Source organism: Cololabis saira, chromosome 4 (genome assembly GCF_033807715.1).
Source record: "Cololabis saira isolate AMF1-May2022 chromosome 4, fColSai1.1, whole genome shotgun sequence".
NCBI lineage: Eukaryota > Metazoa > Chordata > Actinopteri > Beloniformes > Belonidae > Cololabis > Cololabis saira.
This window is the reverse complement of record NC_084590.1, coordinates 35,826,252-35,851,213: the sequence shown is the minus strand read 5'-3', so window position 1 is coordinate 35,851,213 and position 24,962 is coordinate 35,826,252. Positions and strand designations below refer to the sequence as shown.

Genomic DNA, 24,962 nt, shown 5'->3' with positions numbered 1-24,962 from the left:
AAAAACGAGAAATAAACCAAAATAATCCGTTCCCCATCTTTTGTTTTGATAATAAAAAATTAATTGATGTGTTTGAAAATCGAAATTGGGAATTAAAACAGCGAGTGGAAAACTCTTTTCTCTATTTCCTATTCGTTGGAGGATACTGAAAAACAAGGATTGGACAAATGGGGGGATTGCACATGCGCAGTAATAAATTAAGAAAGTTGTTTCTGGTTCTTTTGTTGATCAGATTGAAAGTTAACATTTTTAGATATTTAATTGTTGAAACAGAAAATAAATCAAATATGAAACCTGGGAGTGAAACATGAGTTTAATCTGTAATCTGTCTTCACTCCTTCATGAAACTGCAGTGATGTCGTGACAGTCCGTTCAGCTGCAGCATCCAATCAATAACATGTACTGAACTCTAACTCTAACTGCATTGGTTATTTATTGTTAAAGCGGAGCTACAGTAAAATATTTTGATTATTATTTATTATTGAGTGACTTTATGTTAATGTTGATGACTGGCAGTGAGTTCTAATCAATAAAACTGCACTCTTTTGATTTCTGATGTTTTTATTTTTCTGAAAAATGCTTGGTTTTCACCGAACCGAAGCCATATCGTATCGTATCGATATCGAGATATCTGGCATGAATATCGAGATATGAAATTTTGTCCATATCGTTCAGCCCTAGTTTCTACCATGGAAGTGGACGGGAGAGACGACAGTTTTGTCCGACCTAGCAACGGGGGCGGGGCTTGACAAAGACTCAATTATGGAGATAACGGCGTTTATTTTGGTATTCAGCCATCCCCCCTACCTGTATTCATGCAATATTATTTTATTAAAGTAAGGGGAGCAAAATGATTTCAACACAGACAGACTCATTTCTTCTTTTGTATATGACGCTGGTAAGAACCACCATTTATGGTGAAGTAGGTCAACTTCAATGTTTATTAAACAAAGAGGGGAAATGTCTCATCTTTTCACATGATTTTCTGAAATATGAGCAGACGTGGCCTTTTGTGGCCTTCTGGGCTGTTCTCTCTTACCTGACGTTTAGTTCTTGAATATCCTGCCTATGAAGTATTCTGTAAAAATAATAGACACTGTTAAGCCAGGTGAAACGCAGGAGGCTGACCCCCGTCCTCACTGTTTTCAGCCATTGTGTCTTCGATTAGAGAAGAGGACCTGGTAATGGCTACTGACTTAGCAAACGACCTGTCTGAACCAGTCGACAGCTGGAGTGCTGTGCTTTCGTTGGTTGCCAGTAGGTCCGTGCAATATGACCTCAAATCAATATCACGATAAATTGAGAAGTTTTACCTCGATAATGATAAATGCACAATAGTTGCCAGCATCAAAAATAAAGGAAGAAAAGGGGTGGCAAAGAAAACAAAATGAAAAAAAATACTGGAATGATTCAGATTTTGCTGTTTGCCGTTAGTGAACTCTGTAACAGGACGGCTGAATGAGAAGAAACTACTCGTACTTGGAGGACATAAGACAGCTGAATGAGGTCATGTCCTGCCTACAACAAATCCAATCAGCACCAAGTCAACCCTCCCCATCCATCCCCCACCTACACTCATCTCTCTTACACACATACACACACACACAGTGTTTTTCAGGGCTGTTTCGGTACCTAACCCACGACAGGGACATGTTCCTGGCCTGTAGAGGTTCATGTAAATGTTTGTTGTGGGGCCGTTCTGATAATTGACCCCGGTACCGCCGCTAATGGAAACGTCTTAAATCACGCCTGCCTCCTGCCTCCTGCATCTGTACACACAGACTCTGGTGATGTGTACCTCTTTCGACAATTTGAAAATGTAATTTGGGACAATATAGACTCTTGAAATTAGTTTTAGTTATAAAAATTATGGATATTACAAATGTTTTTTTTAGCTCATCAAAGGCAAAAAGGTAAAATTTTAATTGCATATTCAGAAACACAGAAAGAGAAATTATCAGTAAGATAAAATTCCCTTGGACTCAACCAGGACCAAAAAAGCAGGCAGCCCTCAGCCCTGATATAAATGGAACTGAGCCCTGAGCTTAAAAGCTCATGTGGGTTTATTTCCAACTCTTTTTTTCCAACACTTTAAAGTGGGACCACTTCTCTTTCTTTGTGAGGACAAACCCTGATACGTGCTTTCACATTGAACAGTAACAATAACATATTTTGTCCATCCACACAAAAATGTTGCAATCCAGTGACACCTTTTCTTCTACCTGGATAAGTGCCTACTACACCTTGAAAGATAGAGAACATCACTTTGCTTTTAAACTTCTACATGGTCAATTGATTCTGTTTTTGTCCTGATTTTTAGATAATATTTTTCACCCTTTATTTGCTTTTAAAGCTCTTCAAGGTCTTGTACTATAATAAACTATAATAAATATAATAAACTCCTCGTGGAGGAATGACATAATTGGACATCTGTTTTAATACCAGAGAGCCATGACTTTAAGATGATGACCTGTTTTGTTTGGTACTTCATGTCTAAAGGAGATTTTATAATTACTATAACAGTGATTCTATCTATCTTTAGTAATTGACACATCAGCCTGAATCAGCCTATTTGCTGTTTGAACATGAAGCCCCTGAAGCCCCTGAAGCCCCTAACCCTCCCACGGGACATGTGAACGAGGAATATGACACATCTCTTTTACGTGAGCAGTTCGGATGCCCAGGCTGTTTCTTTTTAACAAATTCACATACAGCTAGCCACAAATCAGGATGTCTGACGCCTTTTTTTAAGCCAGTGGTGCTGATAAATGTGATGGAGCGTGGAAGCTGACAAACAGTGTCGGCTTACAGCTGCACCCAGCCTTAATTATGGGTCTGCGCCACAGTTCCAGTGATTGGTTTTGGATGCTGTCAAATTATTATTTGAATTCCAAACCACAGACGGGAGCATGCACATCCAAGAAACAATGATACACGTCACCCATTTCCTCCTGTGTAATATGCTAATTAGTGGTTATCAAGCCACGGAGAGCCGATCAAATCAAGCTCCTGCGAGGATGACTTTGACATCAACACCTGCCAACAGTGAAGCTTTTATTATGATGAATGCTGCCAATATGGAGAAAATAGTCCTGTTCATTTTTGATTTTCATCGACTGTCCGATGGGAAATATGATCACTCAAGACGTGCGATCCACATGGTATTAAAGCAATATCCATGAGACTATCGTGGCTGGCTAATGGTGTTTGAATGTAACTATCGTGGTGTATTATTATGCTCATCATTGAATTATTTTACTGATGAATGAGGAGGCTGAGAAGATGCAGTCGTCCTTGTTGCAAAGGTGTTTCAAGGCCACAGTGCAATCATCTTGCCATGCACAGATTTGCAGCTCATTATCTCATTACCGTAAACAGCGTCTTCACTTCCTTCTGCCTTTAGCATTTTTTTTCATTTGCATACCAGAAAACAGGTAGGTCTAGAGCTACCTTTTACCAGATTTTCCACTCGGCAGCTTGTCTTTATGTCTGTCCTTGTCACCATGCTGCTCGTTCTTCTGTGGACATTCACAGACTTTGATGTTACTCTTCCTCCACAGCACAAAGCTTTTGAAATTTTCGGAGCATTTTGGAAAAACGTCCGACTGTGTGTCAGAGTAATCTCTCTGCTTCTCTCTGCTCATTGTTCTGTGAAAGATAGACAGAGCTGTGCCCATTTTCCAGAGACAGAGAGAGAATTAGGGTCTTTGGAGAGATTCAATTCAATAATGGTAACAGATTGTTGAAGGTGTGGGCGTGTAGGTTCCTGCAGCCCTGCATGTGAGAGTGTGAGTTGTGTTTATGGATCAAATGGCTTTTATTAGTACAAATAACAAACACCATACGCACCATATCTGCTGATATCAAGCCAAAAGTTGAACAATGCACAAAAAGAAAAAAAAATAAGGCTGCTCTGTTCTTTCCATCACATGAAATTCTCAAATTGCAAACAATATACTGTAAGTCGATGTAGCACTGCATCTGCTGTCCACTTCAGATACTTCTGCTTCTTTAGGTTGAAGGCTATGCCTTGCCTGCTCCCCACTTGACATAAACTGTAATAAACGGTAAGACTTAAGCACTGTAATAAAGTCAGAATAAATAAAAAATGTCATATAGTGAAAGAGAAATGAAAAAATTGTTTCCACCCAATCCCAATCCTTTAGCAATCAAGTGATTGTCTTGATTTCTGATCACGTGATCAGGTCGACACATCACTAAGCATTAACGTTTCCTCTCCAGATGTGCAAACAAGCCCTTTCATAGGCAGTAATGTACTCCCCTACCATCAGCAGAGGTGTCAAGTAACGAAGTACAAATACTTTGTTACCTTACTTAAGTAGACATTTTGGTTATCTATACTTCACTGGAGTAACGACTTTTTACTTTTACTCCTTACATTTTCACGCAATTATCTGTACTTTTTACTCCTTACATTTTAAAAACAGCCTCGTTACTCTATTTCATTTCTGCCTTTAAAAAAAAACTATCCAGTTAAATTGCTCCATCCGGATAGAGTGAATTTGGTTGTGGTTGTTTCAGATGTTCTTGTCCAGTTTTGTTCTTCCATCCGTTCCCTCAGATTCCTGCAACTAAACTTGGATGTACATTCCAATAAACATTAGTATAAATGATAACATGCCTCTGAAGTTTGACTTTTTGCACCATTACAATACTTATAGGCAACTAGTCATCATATCTCCTGCTCTCTGAAACACATGTTAATGCTCAATAGTACACATATATGGTTCTTTAGTATATTTGCATTATACTAAGATGCATTCATTTTCAATAGCTTTTGTCCTTAATGGCTTTTTTCCCCCTTACATTACTTTTACTTTTATACTTTAAGTAGTTTTGAAACCAGTACTTTTATACTTTTACTTGAGTAAAAAACTTGAGTTGATACTTCTACAGGAGTATTTTTAAACTCTAGTATCTATACTTCTACCTGAGTAATGAATGTGAATACTTTTGACACCTCTGACCATCAGATATGTGAGCTTTTAAACTCTGTGGACTAAATCTCTGGCTTGTTATTTAGCCAGAGATTTAGTCCAGCTGCAAGGTGCATGTCCTTGAGAGGTTCTTATTTTTCTGCTCTGATGAAACTCAAGATTTTCTTTGGTCAGTGTAGCACTGCTCGTTGCTACGGGGGTCACTCAAGACAGCAGATACCGGGATTTGGTTAGAAATCTTTTATTTCTATTTATTTCTATTTGTTTCTCAGAGTTTCTGTGCTTCTGCACCGTCCGCAGAGCTGCACCTCTGCTCCGCTCTGCGTCCGTCCTCTCCCGTCTCCAGGGCCCGCACACCTACTGAAATACACAGATAGTGATTAGACACACCTGTGTACCGTCAGCTGTTCCAGCCGCGTCACCTGTGTGCCACTCCCCCGCACTCCCTCTCTCCCCTGCAGACCACGCCCCAATCCTGCACCCTGCCACATACCCCCATCGCCGACTCAGGCCGGGGACCGTCCGGCCTAGCCAACTCCCCCCCCCCTCCCTCGGAGCGGGAGAGGAAGTCAGGGACCGCCATCTGAGCCCCCGGCCTGTGAACCACTCTGAAATTAAAGGGCTGTAAAGCCAGATACCAACGTGTGATCCGCCCATTGGTATCTTTCATGCGATGGAGCCACTGGAGGGGAGCATGATCCGACCAGAGGGTGAATGGGCGTCCCAGGAGGTAGTAGCGCAGGGACCCGACCGCCCACCGAATGGCGAGGCACTCCTTCTCCACCGTGCTATACCGCCCCTCCCTCTCCGACAGCTTGCGGCTGATGTATAGCACGGGGCGGTCCATCCCCTCCACCTGCTGGGACAAAACGGCCCCCAGCCCTCTGTTCGAGGCATCAGTCTGCAGAACAAAAGGGAGAGAAAAGTCAGGAGTATAAAGGAGCGGCTCCCCACAGAGGGCCTGTTTCACCCTCTCAAACACCTGCTGGCACTGCTCCGTCCACTGGACCGGATCTGAGGCACCCTTTCGGGTCAGGTCAGTCAGGGGGCTGGACAGATCGGCAAAGTCCGGAATGAACCGCCGATAATACCCCGCCAGCCCCAAGAACTGCCTAACCTCCTTTTTGGTCTTGGGTCTTGGGCAGGCCGCAATCGCAGCTGTCTTATCTACCTGGGGACGCACCTGCCCGCCTCCCAAGTGGTACCCCAGATACCGTACCTCCCTCCGTCCAACCACACACTTCTTCGGGTTGGCCGTGAGCCCCGCCTGTCTCAGTGAACCGAGCACCGCACCCACCTGCCGCACATGCTCCGCCCAGCTGTCACTGTAGATGATGACATCATCCAGATAGGCGGCAGCATACGCAGCATGCGGGCGCAGCACTCTGTCCATGAGACGCTGAAACGTGGCCGGGGCCCCGAACAAGCCGAACGGAAGTGTGCGAAATTGGTACAAACCGTACGGAGTGGAGAAAGCCGTAATCTCCTTTGGAGACATGGGAATCTGCCAGTAGCCCTTGGTCAAATCCAGTGTCGTGAAAAAGCGAGCCGTGCCCAGCCGATCCAGGAGCTCGTCGACCCGAGGCATCGGGTACGCGTCAAAACGTGACACCTCATTCACCTTGCGGTAGTCCACACAGAAGCGTATAGACCCGTCTTTCTTGCGCACAAGAACGATGGGACTAGACCAGCCACTGTGGGACTCTTCTATTACCCCCATTGCCAGCATGGCGTCCAATTCGGCCTTCACCACTTTGCGTTTGTGTTCAGGCAGACGATAGGGACGTGAGCGCACCGTCACCCCCGGGCGTGTCACAATCTTGTGCTCTATGAGGTTCGTGCGTCCTGGTAAGGGAGAGAACACATCAGCAAACCGCTGCTGCAACGAGGCCAGGTCTGCCCTCTGGGACGCGGAGAGCTGGTCCCCACAAGCGAGCGAGGCTGGATTTGCAGATTTTGGCACCTCAGGCCCCAACTCATCTCTCTCTCTTACCTGCGTCACCAGAGCGACCGGCACCGCCTCCCTCCATGCTTTAAGGAGATTGACGTGGTATAACTGTGTCGCCCCACCCCTGTCAGGACGCACCACCTCATAGTCCACGTCCCCCACTCGCCGTGTGACCACGAAGGGCCCTTGCCACTTGGCGAGTAATTTGGAGCTAGAAGTGGGCAGCAATACAAGCACTTTATCTCCCGGAGTGAAATTTCTCAGCCTGGCTCCTCTGTTGTACAGCCGTTGTTGCCGCTCCTGGGCTGAGAGCAAATTCTCCCGTGATAGCCTCCCCAGTGTATGGAGTTTTGCTCTCAGCTCCAAGACGTGCTGAACCTCATTTTTACTGGGGCTCGGACCATCCTCCCAGTTTTCTTTAACCAGGTCCAAAACCCCCCGTGGTGTTCTGCCAAACAGCAGCTCAAAGGGGGAAAACCCTGTTGAGGCCTGGGGAACCTCACGCACTGCAAACAGCAGAGGATCAAGCCACCTATCCCAATTCCTAGCGTCCTCGTGAATGAACTTACGGATCATGGCCTTAAGCGTCCGGTTAAAACGCTCACATAAACCATCCGTCTGGGGATGATAAACGGAGGTCCTAACCGACGTAATGCCCAGCAATCCGTAAAGTTCCCTCAGTGTTCGTGACATAAACTGCGTGCCCTGGTCCGTCAGAATCTCTTTCGGGATCCCGACGCGGGAGATGACCTGAAGCAGCGCCCGCGCCACACTCGTTGCCGAGATGGTGCGCAGCGGCACTGCCTCTGGATAACGTGTTGCATAATCCGTCAGGACTAGTACAAAACGATATCCCCGTGCGCTCCGCTGAAATGGACCGATGAGGTCCATGGCGACACGCTCAAATGGAACCTCCATTAATGGCAACGGCTGCAAAGGTGCTTTTGGCACAGCCGGAGAGTTAACTAGCTGGCATTCGGGACAGGAGGCGCACCAGCGGCGCACCTCCCCCCAAATACCCGGCCAATAAAATCGGTCCATTATGCAGGCCAGTGTTTTGTCGCACCCCATGTGACCAGCCATCGGGTTATAATGAGCCGCCTGGAAAACCATTTCCCGGCGGTTCTTTGGTACCAACAACTGGGTAATAATGCGGCCAGATTTAGCGTCACGGCTCACTCGATATAACCTGTCCCTATTCAATGCAAAGTGCGGATATGTGAGCGCTGCATCAGGGCGCACCTTGTGACCATCAATTAGTATCACTTGGTCGAAGGCTGAGCGTAGAGTATCATCACGAGACTGCTCGAGTGGAAAATCTTCCATAGAGTGCAGCGGGTCCCGCCGAGCCTCCGCCGGAGCCTCCGCGGGTCCCTCTCCCTCTCCGTCTGCAGCGTCGGACAACCTCGCGTCACCACTGAGCACAGCGCACATACCGCATGTCCCTGACTGCCGTGATTGCATCCCCACACACTGACTCACCAAATTTCCAAACCCTGGCCAATCGAGTCCTAGAATCAGAGGATGCAAAAGGCGGGAGCTAACCGCGGCCTTTATTCTATGATTTTTCCCCTTGTGTCTAATTTCCACTGGTACCACGGGGTACTTATGCACATCACCGTGAACACACACCACCTTCACCCAGGACGACACATTCATCAAAGCCTCGGGTCGCACCAGGCTTTGGTGAATTACCGACTGCATGCAGCCAGAATCCACCAAGGCCGAGTGTATACCCCCACGGATCCTTACCGGAACCCGGTATGTCCCTCCTGAGTCCGGGGAGGATGCTGGCGGACCGGCCACCCGGATCACCTGGCCCACCTCCATCAGCGGGCAGTCCCGCCTGATGTGTCCGGGCTGGCCGCACCGCCAGCAGCCCTGCCCAGGCGTTTGAGGGGCCCCCGCAGGGTCAGTTGGCGCGGGCGGAACCGTGTGCGAGCTCTGGGGAGGGGAAAAAGGAAAAGCGTTAGTTGGTGGACCCCCTGCAGCGGCGAACCTCCGGCGCGGCGCAGGAGTGGGACGCGCTGCGGGTCCCGCCGCGGCTGCGGCCGCCGGATGGACCGCCAGGTGGTCCTCGGCCAGGGTGATGGCCTCCTGTAGGGTCCCCGGGCGATGGCAGCGGACCCACGCCGCCGTCCGGGTGGGGAGCCCCTGGACGAACTGCTCCATCACCAACTGCTGCATCAGCCGCTTCTCCCCCTCCGTCTCGCCGGGGCGCAGCCACCGCACCGCCGCGTCGTGGAGCTGGTGGGCGAAGGTGAAGGGGCGGTCCGTCGGCCCCAGCTTGAGCTCCCTGAACCGGCGGCGGTAGTCCTCCGGGGACCGCCCCAGCCGGTCCATCACCGCCCGCCGCACCTGGCCGTAGGTGGCGCGTGCTGTCGCTGGGAGGGCGAGAGCCGCCATCTGCGCCTCCCCTGACAGGAGCGGCAGGAGGCGCACCGCCCACTCCGCCGCCGGCCAATCACAGGCCTCCGCCACCGCCTCGAAGGTATCCAAGAATGCGAGGGGGTCGTCCGCCTCAGTCATCCTCTGTAGGGACACCTCCGCAAAAGGAGCGGGCGGGCGACCCCCCCTGCCTGCCTGCTGCTGCGCCGCCAGCGCATCCAGGGTGGCCGTCTGCCGCTCGCCCTGGCTCCGGAGCGCGGCCGACATCTCGGTCATCGCCTGGGCGAGGGCCGCCACTGTCTGCTCCATCTCTCCTCCGCGTTCCGCTGTCATTTCGGTGCCCTACGTTGGGAGCCACTGTAGCACTGCTCGTTGCTACGGGGGTCACTCAAGACAGCAGATACCGGGATTTGGTTAGAAATCTTTTATTTCTATTTATTTCTATTTGTTTTCAGAGTTTCTGTGCTTCTGCACCGTCCGCAGAGCTGCACCTCTGCTCCGCTCTGCGTCCGTCCTCTCCCGTCTCCAGGGCCCGCACACCTACTGAAATACACAGATAGTGATTAGACACACCTGTGTACCGTCAGCTGTTCCAGCCGCGTCACCTGTGTGCCACTCCCCCGCACTCCCTCTCTCCCCTGCAGACCACGCCCCAATCCTGCACCCTGCCACAGTCAGACTCTGAAGAGTGCTCATGATCATATTAAGCATTGTTAAGTCGTGTGTGCATGAACTCCTTCAACATCGTCCTTCACAATGGACAAAAATTAGAATGTGGACCTCATTCACAATCCTATAAGTCTGTTCCACCAAACATTTGAATGGGTTGCAGGCATATTAGTATACATGTCACATACAAGTAAAGTCTCCATTATCCAGGATCCAGTGGAATATAAGGATATACGGTGCAGACGTGCTGCTTGAACATGGGAGGGCCGTGGTTCAACAGAGCTGAGATTTCATGGGAGAAGGTGTGCCCTCTTGGCAGCAAATGTTAATCAGAGCAAGTCAAGTGTAGGTTGACCTATTTACTGGAGAAGTTTCTGCTTCATCTGTGAAGAGGAACCAGGTTACCCCTTTCACTAGATCACATCCACAAACGTATAAAGACAAAGATTAGTATTGCATAGATTTTCTCCACATATGAAAAATGGTGTTCGTGGGGCGGTCCTGCTGTCATAACCTGCAACTGACAATCAGTTTGTCAGCACATGTTTCAAATGTGTTACTGAGTAAAGTCAGTTTGGTTCATGAAGCAGCCGTTTGCTTTAAGGTTAACCCTTTGACTGCTGAATCTGGTGATAAATAGGCCCCAGGATGCAGGCACATGTGTGCATTTGGCCCGTGAGGAATGAGCAGCGACAGCGGAATACAGATTAACCCTGGTTGACTGAGACGTGAGGAAGAATCAGGTGTGGCTGATAAATCTCCACAGTCAAGGCAAATAACAATCTTCATGTGGGAATCATATATGCTGTGTGTGTATATCGGTGGTGTCGGAGGGGATAATGCTACAGTTTCTGACAAATGGGTAGTTTGGGGATTAAGTGGGGCAGAGAATGCATTTTTCTGGGAAAATATGTATTACTGGTAGAAAAAAAATCCGCTTTTGTTTGAGTTTGAGGGATGAGACGATATTACATGTGGCTTTCTTTTTGAGTGCAAAAAACAAACAGCTGGGGTCAGTTATTGGATGTCAGGGCGTGCTGAAAACTTGAGCCTGCACACTCATTTTCAATGGCTGTGTTTGAGGCTGCAACACGTTTACCAGCCATAGCATTTCATATAAAGGATCGGAAACTGAGAACAACTAAGAGACAAAATGACAAAAGTTTCTATTGCTCTTAGCTGTCTGCAAGATAGATGGCATCTCCTTGACAGTCCCACTGTGTGGGTGGATTTTAGTTGGATTACAAAAATCCAAGTTAGTGATCCTTACTGTATATGATTTATTACTGTGTCTGTTGTAGGCCACATGCAACTGCAGATGTTGAATAAGATTACATTTCACAATGTAATATATGTTAAACTTTGTAGATTGCATCTTGGGTACATCATCAAGAAAGTCAGACACAATGATAATACCTCAGTTGCTGTGTTTCCATCATTGCCAGTTAGAGTTGGAGCTGATAAATACCCACAGCTTTGCAACCTCATTTATGCTGGTTAAACACAATTGATTAAATCCTTTCCCTTTCCAATGAATGGTTTGTTGGTGTTGTTTTGTTTTGTTCTTGGTGGGTTTTTGTTCCTAACCACTATGGAAAAGTGCTTGAGCTTAAGCGTAAAAATGCAAAAGGAGAAAGATTTTCTGCCAGTCCAGTTACTGCTGAGCTCAGGTGGAAAGGGCTGGATGCAGAAGGATCCTGTTGCTCCTTTAGTTGCTCCCTCTCAAACTTTTCCCCAAATGTAAACTATGCTGCTCTTAGTAAAGTCAGTTTTCTGATCATCTGTTTTGTGTGTACACCTGGCTAAAGCCAGCGGTCAGGGACACACTAAAGCCACAGAAGGGTCGGTGGAGGAGAACAGAGAGCCTCTCCCCAGTGGTCACGGAGGAGGAGGAGAGGGCTCTAGATAGGATCAGTTTATACGTCACAGAAAGTAACTGGGGGAAAAAATTACTTTCACAAAGTTTAAATCAAAAAAAGAAACAAGGGGTTCTTTTGTGGCAACTACAAGAGCAGACCGTTCAATACACACAAATGATTCAGGACTGGGTTTGCTGCAGATTTCTGATGCTGTAGGTTTCAAAACTATGATAAAAAAGACACAGTACAAATTTGACCTGCGTGGAATATGTGGCAGGGGAATTACATATGATTATTGATGATTATAATGATTATGTGCCTGAGACAGAACAGTCAAAGACACTTCAATTCAATTCAATTGTATTTATATACTGTCTATTACAATAAAATACTTAATCAGGAAAATAACTTTGTGTTGCTTCACTGCCTCTGGAGGGCTATTTTCACTGTCTGCCAGATTAAAGCACAAAAAACAGTTCTTATGCTGCTGTTGCTCTCCTTTGCCGTTTCATAAAGGTAGTATATAGCCATATCAGTCTGGGCTATCAGATACCAAGCTGATGTTGGCGAATCAACCACAGAGATGCAACATCCTTGCCCTGAGTGCCTCATTTCAAAGATTTTAAGTAGACATCAATCCAGCATTCGGCAATCCATTTTTGAACCAAACGTGGATCTTTCAGCAGGATCATGACCCTCATCCTCCTACAAAGTCCATCAAGGTATGGATCAAACGGAAGAAATAGAGGCTACATCAAAAGGTAGATTAAACAGTCATAAAAGGATTTGAATCAGGCAATATTTGAGGAACAAAAAAAAGAAAAATTCATTCTTAACATGTTGTAGCTAATGGGGAAGAACCAAATTGATGTACGAGATGGACACAGCCTATTAAAGGTTATTTATGCTTCTCAGGATAAGTCCGGCCTTATTTTCAACAAAAGATATCACATTTATTTATATTTTATACCATTATGGAAATAGGAATTTTCTTTATAGTCCAATAAATCTAACATATTGGTTTGAAGAACTGTTTTAATAAAGATCAGATGTTTCCTTGTTATACTGATCATCTAACCTGGAAAATTCTCACAATTTTCCAGGTTAGATGGGATTTAGTCCTAATTGGATAGTTAATTTACTTTTTTTCTCACATGAGAAATAAAACCTACTGTACATGTTTGATTAAAGCCAGGTCTCTACGGAGAGTTTTTACCTGGGGAAGAGATGTGTAAGGAACCGTTACCATCCTTATAGAAGTATTTGTCAGAAAGATCCAGGACAAACAGACCGTTTTGGACTCGCAGTCTGGACACGTCTTATTAGGCAAACAATTACATTGATTTAAAGATCCAGGCCTGTTTGTTATTGCGTGATCAAAGCATTTCCATTCTTCCCTCTCTTTAATTCATTCTCGTCTCATCTCTTCTCTGTCCCTCCTTCCCCGGTAGCCGAGGGGATCCAAGGCCATCCCAGCGTGTTTTTAGAAAGTGACCAATCCCATGAAGATACACCTTCACATCAGTCCTCCGAGACAAAGAGTGAAGGAGGAGGAGGAGACGGTGGAGGTCGAAGAGCCAGCGTGACCAGTATGGGAAGCGAAATGTCACTTTGCTCCCTGGGCCAGCTGGGAAGCACCATCTCTAACAGTGAGTGGGAGGGAAATAAATCCCAACATTTGACGTTGTTGTCTTTTACGTATGTCATGAGGAAGATTTCCTGTTCATGAGATTTTGCGTATGTTAAAGGGACCTTGGATGTTATGGTCTGTAAATACGTGTTTGTGCTGCAGTTTCTAGTTGCTGGTGGGGCTCGAAGAGGCTGGACTATGCACTGTACTGCCCTGACGTGTTGACCGCGTTCCCAACGGTGGCTCTGCCTCATCTTTTCCACGCCTCCTACTGGGAGTCCACCGATGTTGCTGCTTTTGTTCTTCGGCAGGTGGGAGAGCTATTCTGATATTATTATTGTTGTCATCATTGTTTTCTTCCCACTATGTGTCACAGACAGGAGAAGCATCTTCTGTGTCCCGTTGGGGAACATTTTACAACCACTAGGCCATGCACAGCTAAACCCAGACGCTCCACAAACCAGCAGCAACTGCAGGCGGCTGCAGTCAGGTCTGGCAAGGCTCCTCCAGGGACAAAACTTCAGACAATCACAGACTGTATAGGATTTGAATTTGAGTTTTAAATCACTTACAAAAGCTGCATTTACTATATGGTTAATGCCATATTTTTGATTAAAGATTAAAGCTGAAAGTATGCACAATTGCAGCAGTTTACCAGCTGCCTCGATTACTCCGTCGTTTATCCGTTCCCCATCAGACTCTCTTATGGGAGCTTGTTTCCAGATTGTGGAAGATCGACTGTTTTGTGAACAATTCAAACCACTTTCATGTTCAATGAAAGCAAGTTATTTGTCTTCATCTGGATTTACCCATGAAATCTCACTTGCTTGAAAAACCCCACAGAAGAGCACATTACAGCGATCGATCATCTCAATATGTCAGAGCTACATTTAATCATGAACACATGAATACACACAGTTGCATTTCGATTGATTCAAAACATTGAAGCTGTGCCTTAAAAACTGGGACAAAAGGGTCAGTTGATTAACGACGGAAACAGACGACACCCGTTGAAATATATCCAGTGATTATTCACGCACGTATGATCAAATGAATTAATCAATACAACCTCAACAACAACAACAATATGTAGTTGTAGGTCACAGAAGAGGAAAACAATGCACATGCCTGTTGGAAATAGCTTTTAGGGCTTTTTCTTGTCCTCATTTAGCGTTTTAGTTGTCTTGCAATTAATGAATTCATAACGGCTCATCTGAAATAGAAATCAACCAGGCAAGGAGAGTTTATTAGAAGAGCATTTAATACGATGAATAATTCAAAGGGCTTTCCACAAGACATGAATACAAAAGCAACATAATTAAAGAAGGAAAAAGTCATCAAGATCTAAACTTAGCTTATTGTATGTGTCACAAAAAGTCCTTAGTCTTGTCACGTGACATGTTCTGACATCCATTTCTGTGTGGGGGGAGGGGGGGGGGGGGTTCTACAAAAAGAAAAGAAGAAAGAAAATAAATACATGAAAATCCAATTTAATACAATCTCTTTTCAATTTGTAATACATGTTTTAAAAAATCCAGGGTTGCAGTTTTTTTGATGTTCAGTGTCATGTTTTAACAGTTCACTGAACATTATTTACATTCCTTGCCGAATAGAGATTGCAATATAACAGTGTAATCTTGTTTAACACTGAATATTGCTTATTCGTTCAAGGGTCCCTGTTTCTTTTGCCCATGTGACACCTGTAACCTGTTGTTTGAAACAATTTGAACAGCAAACCTGTAGTGGCCATGGAAACCTGCTTATTGGTTTCTAACCATGGATAGTTCCATGGTTGTATCTAGCCTCAGTCTAGCTCTTAAATCCCTTGATGTGGAGCTACAGGAGCTATGTACACCACATCACAGCCAATTCATTAAACTGTGATGAGGAAACGTGTCAAGAGTGTGCAGTGGTCTGCCGAAGAGGATGACCTCACTGTAATTGTTCGACACACAGTTAGTCCTACTGAATCCGTTTCAAGCCACACATCAAAGCTGAGCCTCAGACTAAAGGAAGCCATTTCATCAGACATGATTTACAATGGTAAAAATGTGAAAAATCATCCTCTGAATAAGAAGTTACGGTCGGTTTATGAATAAATGCAGAAGGGGCATGACTTTAACCTGTTAAAGTCTATCAAAAGTCAGTCCAGATCTTTTTATGTGTTGTAGGAATTTTAAAAAGGTCTGAAAAATGTTCTGGGCTTTGAATAAAACCTTGATCAAGGGAGTCTTATGATAGCACCTTTTTCTATTGGATGTTATTAACATTGATACCAGTACTAATTCACATTCTTAGGGAATACTAGTGTATATATATATATATATATATATATATATATATATATATATATATATATATATATATATATATATATATATATATATATATATATATATATATATATATTCACCCGAACATTACTCAAATCCAGAGTCGGAGAGGACTTTCAATGAATCTTTGGAAACCACCAGTAGGTTTATCCCTGCTGCCTTTGACACAAAGTAGTGCTTTTAGAAAGTTAATAAATCAAGGTAATATAAGAACAGAAACCAGTTTCCTTGAATTAAGCTGATTCGTATACGTTTCTCTCTCTAAGTTAGATGTGTTTGAGGATGTTGACGTGTTGAAGCTGGGAGCATCTCAGGTGACAAATGTCTCAGAAATCCTATGCAGGGTAGTAGTGAACAGTCATTTTCTGCAACTACTCACAATCCTTTAATCTGTAAAAGTATTGCTCTTCTTACTCTCCATTAGAGCTGTGATTTAAGATCCTTACACATCACTGCAATTTTAGTTTGACTGCTTAAGACGGCAAAGCTTCTGCATTATCACTGCTGCATTACTGTGTCCGTTGTATTCTTCAGTCTAGCTGATGAGTCGAGTCATTACTGATAGACAAACCTGTTTACTTTGTTGAATGAAAATGATTTGTTTTTGAAAGGCTTGTGAGAGGAAATGCCTGCTGTGTGTTTATTTACAGCTTATGCGATGTGACTGTGTGAAGACTCAGGAAGCGGACAACTTGGACTCGGCTCCGTTCTCACCCTCCAGCCCACGTGAAAAATGGCTTAGGAGGAGGACGCATGTCAAACTAAGGGTATTTACTGCCTGTTACTATTCCAAACATTCCTCTTTTTTATTTTCCTAGGGTTAGGGTCTTGTGAAAGTTGGCTGTAATGACTAAGCAATTTCAACAGAAAGGTGACTTTGCACAGTCAATATTGAGAACTTTCATTGCAACTGATAATAATTGAACCGTCTCATGAATATTTTAACAAGCAGCATGATATTACACAATCTGGGATCCAGGGAGAAATATATCCATCCACAAAAAAAAGACAAGAAAAACACCACTGCAAGTGTTTTTATGCCTGGGAGGATGGAGTGAAAGGTGTGACTATGAATATGATAAAAAAAATGTCATCTGATGGTTATCTAAGTTATTATACTAGACAAACATAGTGTGCACTGTGCATATACTGATATTGGTTTAAAACAACAAGTTTTTTGTGTCTTTATTAAACCCTCCTATTAAATAGCACAGTGCCGGAGGAACAGATATGGGAACCCTTGGAGCTACGAGCTAGTCCAAGCAAGCTGCTTTCAGTAGATTTGGATCAGATCTGCACAACATTCAGGAAAAAGTTTTAACCATTTCTGTTTCCATAACTGCATCAGCTCACACGCATTTGTGGGATGTCTGGTGTAAACGTCTCTTTTGAGGTTACTCAGCAGCATCTCTGTGGGGTTTGGGTGTGAGCTCTGACTGGGCTACAGAAAGGTCATTTGGTGGTAGATTTACTTTGATTCGTAGGGTCATTGTCCTGCTGCGTTGGTTGACTTCTACTAAGCGCCAGCTGGCAGCCATCCTGACATTATCTTGTAGGATATTTCAGTAAACATGAGAATTGATTTTCCTTTCCATGAGGACAACTTGTCCTGAGGCAGCAGAGCAAACCCAAATCAAGAGCGTCCCTGCATCATGCTCCAACCGTGGGAGAAAGTTTCAATATTCAGGACTGGTGGCCTTTTTGCCCTGAACATAGTGCTGAACATCCTTCTACTACAATTGAACTATTTTTTCTTTTTAGCAGGCTAGAAAACATTTTCCTAGTAGCACTTTGGACTGCCAAGATGCTCTCTGGCAAACTTTAGTGAGCAGCAGTGTTTTTTGGAGAGCAGGCGCTCCTTCTGTGGTGTTCTGCCATGGACACTCAGTGATGTCATCAAGCCTTCCGCTGCTCGTACGTTCTCCTTTACCACATTGAGAATGCTGCCTTCTGTCTTTGCAGTCATCTTACCATAACTACCTGTTTCTAGGAAGTTAAAGCCACAGTGATAAACTGTCCACTTTTGGAGAGTTAACCGTGAACGGATGGTAGATTGAAGTTTAATTTGTACGGCTTTCCAGCCTTGGGCAGATCATCTGCTCTTTATCTTGTGTCTTCAGAAATCTTGTTTTTGCGAGGCCAACTTCAAATGTTTGATTGTCTTTTTTCATTGATAAATTATATTTAGGGCCCGAGCACTTACAGTGCGAAGGCCCTATTGTATCTGTAGGATATTTTTTTTTCCTTTTCCTTTTTATTTTTCTGACGAAATGAGGGCCTTTTTGCCCCCCTAAACGTGCCCCAAAAGTCACCAAATTTTGCACGCAAGCCCGGCCTGGCGAAAAATTTGATAATTAATGGTTTGCATTGATGGGCGTGGCCTAATGGCTCAACAGCGCCCCCTAGAAAACTTTGTGCCTCAAGCCCCACAATACGGTTTGACGTACATGCACGAAAATCGGTACACACCTGTATCATTTCACAACTTAAAGAAAAGTCTCTTGGCGCCAAGGCCGAAACCCAACAGAAAGTCGGCCATTTTGAATTAATCGTGTAATTTTGGCGCAATTTATGCAATTCCTTCGGCCATTAATACGGCCCGAACCGTAACATGCACCCAGGTGTGTTATACATCAAAATGTGCGTCTCAATCCTGCGTTGACGCACATTACTTTTCTCAGTCAAAAGCGTTACTGTGGCGACGATAGATGGCAAAAAGCGTGCCCCCCCTTCATCTGATTGGTCATTATTTGATAGTTCCTACTTTCTGCATTGACTTTTGAACAGGTTGTGATAAAGACATCTGGGTGGTGTCATCGGACTCGGTATTGAGTACTTGACCTTCATTGGCCTGAATTAGCCCCGCCCCTTCTTCTGATTGGTCAATATTTGATAGTCCCTATTTTTCTGGCATAAGTTTTGAATGGTTTCCCATAGAAAAAAGAACAAAAAAAAGGACAAAGTTAATGTGTACTCTGGTGTCGTGGTGTCATCTGACTTGGTTTTGACTCCTTCACCTTAATTTGTGCAAATTAGCCCCGCCCCTTCTTCTGATTGGTCGATATGTGAAAGTTCCGATCTTCTGCAATAACTTTTGAATGCTTTGACATAAAGACTCGCGGGTGGTGTCATCGGACATGGTTTCGAGTCCTTGAACATAATTGGTGCAAATTAGCCCCGCCCCTTCATCTGATTGGTCGATATCTGATAGTTCCTACTTTCTGCCATAACTTTTGAATGGTTTGACATAAAGACTCGTGGGTGGTGTCATCCGCTAAATGTCCAGGCCTGAAGAATCTACATGCAAGTCATACAAGCACTTCCACTGCAGCACGCCTGAACGTGCACAAGGGTGCAAGGACCTGTTCATCGCTGCTTGCAGCTTTAATTTCTTTTGTTATGTTAAGAACTTTGTGTATGATGATCATAGTAACTTAGATCAATGTCAGAACTATTTTATTCTAAAGGGTTCCCATACTTTTGCCTTTTTCACTCTACCTTGATATAAACGCATTACTCTTCTAAACTCTGTAACTTTTATCTTCGTAAGTGTCTATGCATGTACTTCACGTCACACACTTCAACAATGTCCTTTTCATTCACTCAGACTAAAAATATAGTGATCATAAGCTGAAATTGTGGTGGTTTGATGTTGTAGCTTTTCAGATTACTCCCACACTTTCACCTTGAAGCTTTGAAACGGGCAGACACACACAATTACCTGATGCTTGTGAGCCTTGCCAAGTACTGACAATCAAGGTCACATTTCTATCCCTTTTTTCTAAAGGCACAAAGTTAGTAACGGCTTGCTTTTCATGGGGCTATAAATAAAACTCCACAGTGCCATGGAAACATGTCTATTTTGAAGTTTGAAGGTTTTTCTTTTTTTAGTGTCATTTCTTTCATGCCTCGCCTTGGCTCAGTTTTGTGTCTCTGATGTCACGGGCTAAAACCTTTACACATAATCCTGAATAATATTACGTTTAGACCAGCTCCAATCGTGGTTGCTGTGAGCACTGCTTAGCGATACTCGGCATCTCTGTCTGATGCTCCTCAGCTGGATAAGAGGTATTTGTCACAGCTGGAGACGAACACCAGAGTTGCTTTTTTGCCTTGTTTTGCGTGCTGCTCTTTCACCAGAAGGTCTCAGTACCTTGTATCCTTCGCGTTTTGGCCTCTGAGTGGATGGTGATGCTGAGCCACATGCTGCTTTTTAGGGGCTGTTTTCACATATAACCACTCAGAGCCGCAGAGCTGCATCAGGTAAATCTAACCAAGCATTGAAAACTGTTGATCCTTCTCACGACAAGGCAAGAAAAAGCTGCAGGAAAATGCATTTCTGTACTCTGTGTCCCCGTGGACACTTGTGCACATGAAAGCTTACTCTGAAGGATTGCCATCACAATATCAGTGAAACCTCAGGATAGCAGACAATTAACTCAGCACAGCTAATTCTGGAGAGCAGCTGGAAATGTTGTACTTCCTTGTTAAGTGCCACATCCTTTAGATCAATTATCATTAGCTGATGTGGTGAAACTGAAACACAACAACAGGGACGTTCTCATTAGCACTTTGCAGTACTTCTTTGGTAGAAATGCTCCTTAGTCTTTTAGGGCTGTTATTAAAACATTCTGAACACTTTCAAGTAAACTAATTTTAATTTTGATGCACTTGTATTTAACCCCTCAAGGGTCTCCACTCTTTTGAACACATACAGTATGGCTGATTTGTTTGCAGAATTACAGACATTGACTGGCTTTTCAGTCAAATTCAGCATATTATTAACCTCATCAAGTTCAGATGGAATTAATAGTTGTTTTCTCCTTTTCCACTATTTACCTGTCAGCGACCAGTGGTGGTTTATCATTGGCCAGATCAGTTGACCACATTTTCAGAGCATTGGAGTTGTGAGGAAAGTAAACCCTCTTCCAGTTTTCAAGTTTTGTAGTTCAGGAAATAAAGGGAAATCCTTTGGTCTTCAAATGAGGTAAATGATGACTATTGTACCATGTCGATATTTATTTAACTAAAACTAAGCCAATGTCCAGAAGCCAAAAAAAACAAAAACAAGAGTCCATGTTTACTTAGCTTATATACTCAGCTTTTGTATCAAAAACTTGAAATGATCCTTTTCAGTTTGATACAATGCTATGAAGAAATTTAGACCACTAAAATTAGCACTGGAACGGTATTTATTTGCGGTTTAAAGGGATTTGACTGTGCAGAGCTTTTTTAAGGTCCCATTGCAGCGTTTCAATCAGGATGAGGTCTGGACTTCGACTGGGCTGCTGGAACACCTTGATTCTTTTCTTTTTCACTTATTTTGCTTGATTTCAGCCTTAAAGCAGCACAACGTAACTTTCAGCTTTTCTGAGTTTGGCGGCATCTTTTGGACAAAAGCGGTAGTGCTTTACCAGAAAGAACACTACGTTTCCCATGAGCACCAGCGCGTACTGCCAGAAAACTCCTGTCCCGTCGCGTGCATTTGTTTTGAGAGAAGACGGGACGCTTTTCTGTTTCACCAAGTGAACAGACGGAACGCAAAACAAAAAGATGTTAAACTGCTGGAAAGGAACTGGAATTTACCGGGATACCTTAAACAAGGAAGCCAGGGAGCGTTATATGGAGAAAATAATGATTATTAACGGTCTGGATCCATATGAAATCCCTACTAAAGAATGGAGCTCCTCGTCGGAGCTGCACTCTTTAGAAAGGATTTACTGCCGCAGTTCTGCACAACCCAAGTCTTAGGCTACCTTGTTTAGGAGTGTTTGGCAGCTGCTTTGGTAAATGTTTGACTCGCCATGTGTTTCAATAAATTAGTATAATAGTACAACATACAGTACATGTTTTGTATTACTCTTACCTTTCTTTTCTTTTTTTTTGACTGCTTTGAAGAGGCTCCGAGGCGTGAGCAATATTTTTTTTTCCTCGTAAGATAATTTTTTTCCTCTGCAGCTACAAATCAAATAGTTAATATTTTTTCCTCAACAAAATTAATCACGCCGCAGAGAGCTGGCCAGCAACTGCGTTTAGTTGGAGAAGTGGGGAATAAAACCCGTTTGAATGATCTGACTCCGGTCTGTGAGTGTTTGTTTGTGGTTTAATAAACCCGTGTTTTGATCCGACGCCCGTCTGTGTGCGTGTTTTGTTTGTTTACTGAGGAACGTTATGTTTGGTCGGACTCGTTACAGCCGCGATCCAATCGAGCCGACGACTCTTTCACTCTTTTACTCTGTTATATCAGATACTTGGCCTCCGTGGTTCTTCCTCCGAGCAGGAAAGCGGTGAAAAGTTAAACCATTAGCGATCTTTTCCCCACGTCTGTTGTGTGGAGCTGCTGCAGCCACAACGCAGCAACGGGTTACCAGCTTCTGTGGAGCTGCGATCCAAGCCCCGCCTATTTTCGTCTCGACTACGAATCGGGAAGGAGGGGGAAGTGACGTATGCCGTAAAGCAGTCAAAGCCGTAAAAATGTGTAGTTTTTTAGTGTGGCAGGTTTCCTACCATGCTCCTCAAAGTTACATAGTGCCAGTGAAGGCGATACAGACCCCTCAGACCATGACAGAGGTGTCATTAAACCTGTTGGAAGTTGATGTACCATCACAATGACTCTGGAAATATGATATTAAGGTGGAAAAGTTACGTAGTGTCGCTTTAAGTTCCCGCTTGGATAGTTGCACTCACGTTTAACTGTAGACTACTGTGGTAGGTAGAGGAATTCACAGTGGACTGCAAGAATGCCCGGAGCATATGGATGCAAATCATCACCCATCAACTGTCACCGTCCATTATGGATTAATGCTTTAAACATCTACACATTGGTTTCGTCTGTCCAAAGCAAATTTTCCAGACGCCTTGTAGTTTTTTTTCAGAGCAGCTTTGCAAACGTAGCCTGTGCTGCCATCTTCAATTAGAGAGAAAATGTTTTCTCTCTCAAAGCACACTATTCTTCAGTCTTCTGTCATTAACTATGACATCTAACATGTTTACAGAGCCCCGCGCAGTCTGAAATGCAGGTCTTTCTTCTACAATCTGACCTTGAGGTGACATTTCTAGCACTCCTAGAAAGATGGACTACTGTCTTAAACATTTTCCACTCGTGAATAATCTTTGTCAGTGTAGGCTGATAGACTTTACATTATTGGAAATTACCTTTCAATGCTGATGTCTTTCCTCCTTAGCATTGTGTATCACAAACCAGACAAGCATGCTGCCAAAACGGTCCGAAATGCCTGCTTTTACAACGGCGATAACACTTGCTGATGACTCACTAATTAAGAACACTTGATTAACAGCATCTGGCTGCTACTTAAACTCTTAATTAATGCGGATGAAACTGTACTTCCTTTTTCACACTCCGCTTCTGAACCTTGGCTTAGTTCTTGGTGAATAAATAATTTATAGATGAATATCTTTTTCTGTCCCTTAACAATATGTAATAATAATACCCCCTGCTCAGTTTTATATTTTGGAAACCACACTTTTGATAACGGAGTAATAACTCAAAAAAATGTGGCATATGAATATATATATTTAATTCACAGAGTCCAATTATTTTTAAGAAAATGTGGGTGTTAAAGGAGCATACATCCTGAGCAAAATCTCTCATGACAGCCTGTCCCAGATGAATTGAATGTTGTAGAGTAGAGAGTAGATCATTCTGTAATGATTTATGAATTAAAGATTAGTCAGCTCCTAATATGCTGATAAAAATTCTGCTGCGTTAGCAAGAAGACATTTTTATGACATTGATGTTTCTCTGCTGGCTCACAGAACCCCAAAGAACCAGACGAGGAAGTTTAAAAGGGAGTTGCCATGGTCTTTCCATAAATGTTCCACAGTGCACAGTTTTGGTGAACTGTGTTTGATTAGAGTTATGAATCTGAAAAACATCAATGCTGTTACAATTGATGTCGTTTAGAAAAGTACAATTGATGTTGACATCAATGTACGCGTCTGTATGCGTCAAAAGTTTGTAAGGAAAAGTCACTCAAGGACAAGTGATTTCAAACAAGGTTGTAGGTGTAGTAGTGTCAAGTGTTAAGTTCTTTTAAATCCCAGTCCTGGGATCAATTAAGTACAGCTTTATCAGCTTTAAGCAGAATGCATTAGGGAGAATTTTTGCTTCTTACAAAGTTGTGGCTGCTAAAAAATCTTGTGAAAAAAAAATAATTACTGCATTTTCAGTGAGGATAACTGATGTGAACTGTTGTTCTGTTTTCATTTGCCATAAAATATAATCTGGTCTTCACATGAATCCCAATCATGAACAAACACAAGGTGCTTAAGCTGATAACACTTTAGTATCCTGACTACATGCAATAAACATACAAAGTGCCAGAGGCCAAAGTAAACGAACCAATAGAATAATTACTTCTGCATGAGCTAATTGGAGTCAGGAGGTTGGACGGCTGGAGTCCAATTAATGAAATGAGTTTGGAGGTGTGGAGCGACGTTCACCGAAAAACGACACCCAAACGTTTGTAGTTTGCTTTTAGCAGAAAGAATCCACTGATGTGAAGTATGCCTCACAAAACATACATCTCTGAAGACAAACAAGCGTAGTTTATCTGCATAAATCTGGAGAGGATAGAAAAGAATCCCAAAGTATCAAGGTGCTCCTTGGTCCAAGCATAGAGAAATGACTGTGAGTGGAGGTAGTTTACCGCTGTGACTATCCGTCCCAGAAAGGGGCGTTCAACCTGGATGACTACAGAGGTGCAGTTTTGATTTGAGTCTTTGGCTTCCTCAGAGCCTGGACCACATGCCATTATTGAAGCGGAAAACAAATTTACAAGCTGATTGAAATATCCTGCAGGAAAGTAAAAAAGGAGAGGTTGGTCAATGTAATAACATAGACTCCAACAGTCCAAGTAAATCCACCACAGAATCGCTTTAAGAAAAAAAGAAATCCTTCTGTTGGAGAGTCTCTGTCAGAGACTCAAACTTTAATTCTATCGAGTTAGCGTGCTACAACTTTAATAAAGGCCCATTCATGCTCTCTATCTACAGTATATTCTTATTGACACTCAAGTGCACAGAACAGTCATAATTTATTACAATATAATGAAAGAGCTAATCTAACACATTCCTTTTAACGAGTCATGATGTAAAGAATACATTATTTCCAGTGTGATAATACAACACTTCAAATAATGATAGACTAGGCAAATG

The 24,962-nt window shown here is 43.7% G+C and overlaps 1 protein-coding gene across 2 annotated transcripts in view; it reads left to right on the top strand.

Annotated features, from left to right (window-relative positions):
• Nucleotides 1-24,962, top strand: part of pitpnm3 (PITPNM family member 3) — a 179,013-nt gene that overhangs the window by 142,184 nt on the left and 11,867 nt on the right. For both annotated transcript variants that reach the window (XM_061719609.1, XM_061719607.1), the window contains exons 11-13: nucleotides 13,274-13,471; nucleotides 13,615-13,763; nucleotides 16,436-16,552. In XM_061719609.1, the coding sequence (XP_061575593.1) occupies nucleotides 13,274-13,471; nucleotides 13,615-13,763; nucleotides 16,436-16,552 (464 nt within the window). The remainder of the gene's footprint in view (nucleotides 1-13,273; nucleotides 13,472-13,614; nucleotides 13,764-16,435; nucleotides 16,553-24,962) is intronic.